Genomic DNA, 3,262 nt, shown 5'->3' with positions numbered 1-3,262 from the left:
ATGTGTGTGTTTGTGTGTGTGTGCGTGCGTGCGTGCGTGTGCGTGGGTGCGCGTGCGTGCGTCCGTTCGTGCGTGCATGCGCGCGTGCCGCTGCGCGCGCGCGTGTGCGTGCGTGCGTGCGTGCGTGTGCGTGTCGAGAAAGAGAGAGGGAGATAGGAGTTTTTTGTTGTTCATCAAAATGTGTGTGTGTGTATGCGTGCGTCTTGACGGAGAAATTGCTTACGCTGTCTACAGAGTTGATCCTGGCTCTCCTACTTTCGTGTAAATAGGAGAGCAAACGCCTCACGTCCTCTCTCTAGCTGTTCGCTCAACACAAGTGTCAGCCCTTGACTAACGACGTCGGCACTAATATGACGACAACCAGACTAGATGAGACCGGTGTACCTGCGGGTAGAGTCGCATCGTCTGCTGACGGCGACGTCTATAGCTATGACAATATATATCACGGCCGGGGTCGTTATCTAGGGTCGTTGCCCGCCACACGTTGTCAACCCCGGTGTGCTTGACGGTTGACCAACCTGCCCTCAGGCTCAAAATACTTCAAACCGGTACATCCTGAAATAGTCAGTGAGAGCAGTATATACACAAACGTCGTTGACACTAAACCTAACCAATTGATGAATCCACAAAATTAATAAATACATGTCAAACGTTTCCAAAACAGATGAACTGAAGCATACAGTAACCGGCGACAGAAGCAAAATATACCCCCAAAAACTAGTTTGTGCCCCCACGGACGTCATTGCGAAGGCAGGAATGATTAAATTTAGTCATCTCTAGTTTGTGTTCGAGAACGAGTTGTCTAGTGAATCGGACTACTTGGTTTCTGGGGTTAATGTTTTCGGGTTTGGGTTCCACCCGCCGTACCGCCTACCAGCGTACGTGCATGCCACTGCTGTGGTGACATTGCATGAACTTGACCGCAGAGGAGTCAAATTAAGTTTCCGACTCAAAGGCAGGCAGCATGTCATCGTGTGCGGCTGAATAAGAGCGTTTATTGTTATACGTGTTTTTTTCCTATAATATATTTTTTCTATAATACACAATATTTATACATATAAATCAAAGTTGTCGGCTGATAAATGTAAAAAGATTATGATTATTTCACTATGCCAACGATGATTCGTTACCGGGTGGCGTTACAGGCTGTGACGCAAAATTTGCTGACCAATCATAGGGCTCCAGTCTGGGTATCAAACTATGGCGGTGATTCGTGTAATCTAGGTGTAAACAAAATATCAATGAAATCACCTGCATGTATTGTAGTACAGTTACTGTTAGTATGTATATATATTTATGAGTATGGTCCTAACGGTGTTGTCTATCTATAGTGAATTAGAATCATCCAAAGCAACAACGTTAAACTACAAGGTATAGTATGAATTGCCGGCGTTACGTGCAACTACGACATACAGTCGATATGCCAGTCGTCTACTGTTTCAGTGTTTCTGTTTGACCCAGGACTAATTCAGTTATAGCATAGATTTATAGCTACCAATCAGCAATAGTTATCATTCATGTTTTTGTTTGTTCCTTAGGGTCATCTAGATGAGATTCTAAAAATTTATTTTTATATATACATCATACATTCATGATACATGGTGGAACAGTGCGAATTTTAGGGTCAAATTGTTATTTTTTTAACTTATTTTTCATTAAATCATAAACACATTTACTTAGGGTTTCACGGTCAATCTTTCATATGGAAGCATTTTTTAATTAACTGATCTTGCCCCTTATACCAACACTTCGGTCAGTTGACGGCATGACTCATCGGCATGAGCAGCGCCCTCTATCTGCGGACGACAGCAGCGTATCGATGCTGAGCGACGAGTCATCTACGACTCGCCGATTCACGAAGCGTAAGGTGCTGCGCCAGGTGGACGGCCGCTCGCAGGTGTTCGACGAGAGCTCGCTGAGTGATGCTAGCGCCCTCAGTGAGAACGTGAGAGACTACGCCGAGCGGAGAGGTGCCAGAGCCTTTATTTATTATTAATCCTGCTCATGTATTATATAGAGCGATAGGAGGGGAAAGAGAAAGAGAAAGAGAGAGAGAGAGAGAGAGAGAGAGAGAGAGAGTACTGTCTGTCTCTACTCTCATTCTCCCCCCTTCTCACTCCGTCTCTCGTCAGATCTCCTCTCTCTTCTCTCCTCATCATCCTCTCTCTCACTATCACTGTCGTACAAACTTGAGAAGCTGCAAATCAATCTCGAGACTTGCGCAATGATTGTGCGCCAAAACTCGGCGGATTCCTAGTTTGGACTGACAATCTCGGAAGATTGCGACAAACTGGAAACAGTCGTGATTCAACAACCGCTCATAACCATAGCGAGTGTGTGCGTGCGTGGTTAACATATAGAGAGAGCTTTAGAGATTTATATACTCATTTATCCAATTATTTATAACAAAGGTGACAACACATTGAGGAACAGAAAGTATAGACCTTATTAATTATTAGTTATCGATATAACATTTGAATCCCTAATAATCATTATGATTTGTGCAAGCTCTGTTTCCTCTGTTTTCCCAATCTCAAGATTGATTGACCCAACTGCCGGGCGCTGAAATTCCAAGTTGTGTCAACGATTCCGAAGTTTGGGCAGCAATCACATCTCATCCCAAATCCTCTCCAGCTCCGTCTCTCTCTCGACCGTCTCTTCAGTCTCTCTCTCTCTTTCTCTCCTCTCCTCGTTCTATCTCTCTCTGTTGATTCTGAGAGGCGTCGTCTCCTCTCTCCTCTCTCTCTCTCTCTCCTCCTCTCTCTCCTCTATCATCTTCTTCTCTCATGCTGCTCATCATCACTACCTCGGTCTCCATCTCATTCACTCTGCTCCTCTCCTCTGGATCTCTCTCTTCACTCATCGTCCGGGTCTCACCCTGACTCCGTGACCCTCCTGTCTCTCTCTATCATACTGCAGCCTCCTCTCAAATACAGTTCCATCCAGCTCCAACCCCCCGTCTGTCTCTCCCCGGTCCTCCACATCTGCCATCCAGCTCGTGCGATCATCGTCTCAAGCAATACTCTACCAATCTCAGCCCCCATTCTGCTTCTCTCTCTTCTCTCTCCTCCTCTCCAACCTCTTCTTCGATCTCATCATCTCCCGCTTCCCTCCTCTCTCTCCTCTCTCATCATCCATCTCTCAGATCCCATTCTCTCGGGTCTTCTTCATCCATCTCGTCCTCTCCTCTCATCCTCAATGACTGACTCGATCTCCTCCTCTCTCGTCTCTCTCCACACACACTCCTATCTCATCTCATCTC

General features: G+C 45.9%; 2 protein-coding genes across 4 annotated transcripts in view; one reads left to right on the top strand and one right to left on the bottom strand.

Annotated features, from left to right (window-relative positions):
* Window positions 1-1,171, bottom strand: part of LOC106817585 — a 2,960-nt gene extending 1,789 nt beyond the window's left edge. The window contains exons 1-2 of one of the 2 annotated variants that reach the window (XM_014822263.1): window positions 1,131-1,171; window positions 224-555 (exon numbers count right to left, since the gene is read on the bottom strand). The gene's annotated coding sequence lies outside the window, so the exon portion shown is untranslated. Of the gene's footprint in view, window positions 1-223; window positions 556-858; window positions 870-1,130 lie in introns of those variants that run through there. The other variant, XM_014822264.1, reaches the window with a different exon arrangement.
* Window positions 1,172-1,195: 24 nt separating this feature from the next.
* The window catches only part of LOC106817587 (hydrolethalus syndrome protein 1-like), a 4,551-nt gene continuing 2,484 nt past the window's right edge, over window positions 1,196-3,262 (top strand). For both annotated transcript variants that reach the window (XR_001395077.1, XM_014822267.1), the window contains exons 1-2: window positions 1,196-1,371; window positions 1,758-1,970. Coding sequence is in view for 1 of the 2 variants with exons in the window: in XM_014822267.1 (XP_014677753.1) it covers window positions 1,766-1,970 (205 nt within the window). In the remaining variant the exon portion in view is untranslated. The remainder of the gene's footprint in view (window positions 1,372-1,757; window positions 1,971-3,262) is intronic.

This window comes from Priapulus caudatus, unplaced genomic scaffold (genome assembly GCF_000485595.1).
Source record: "Priapulus caudatus unplaced genomic scaffold, Priapulus_caudatus-5.0.1 Scaffold1781, whole genome shotgun sequence".
Lineage (NCBI taxonomy): Eukaryota > Metazoa > Priapulida > Priapulimorpha > Priapulimorphida > Priapulidae > Priapulus > Priapulus caudatus.
Note: the sequence above shows the minus strand (reverse complement) of the source record. Positions and strands in the feature narration are given on the sequence as shown.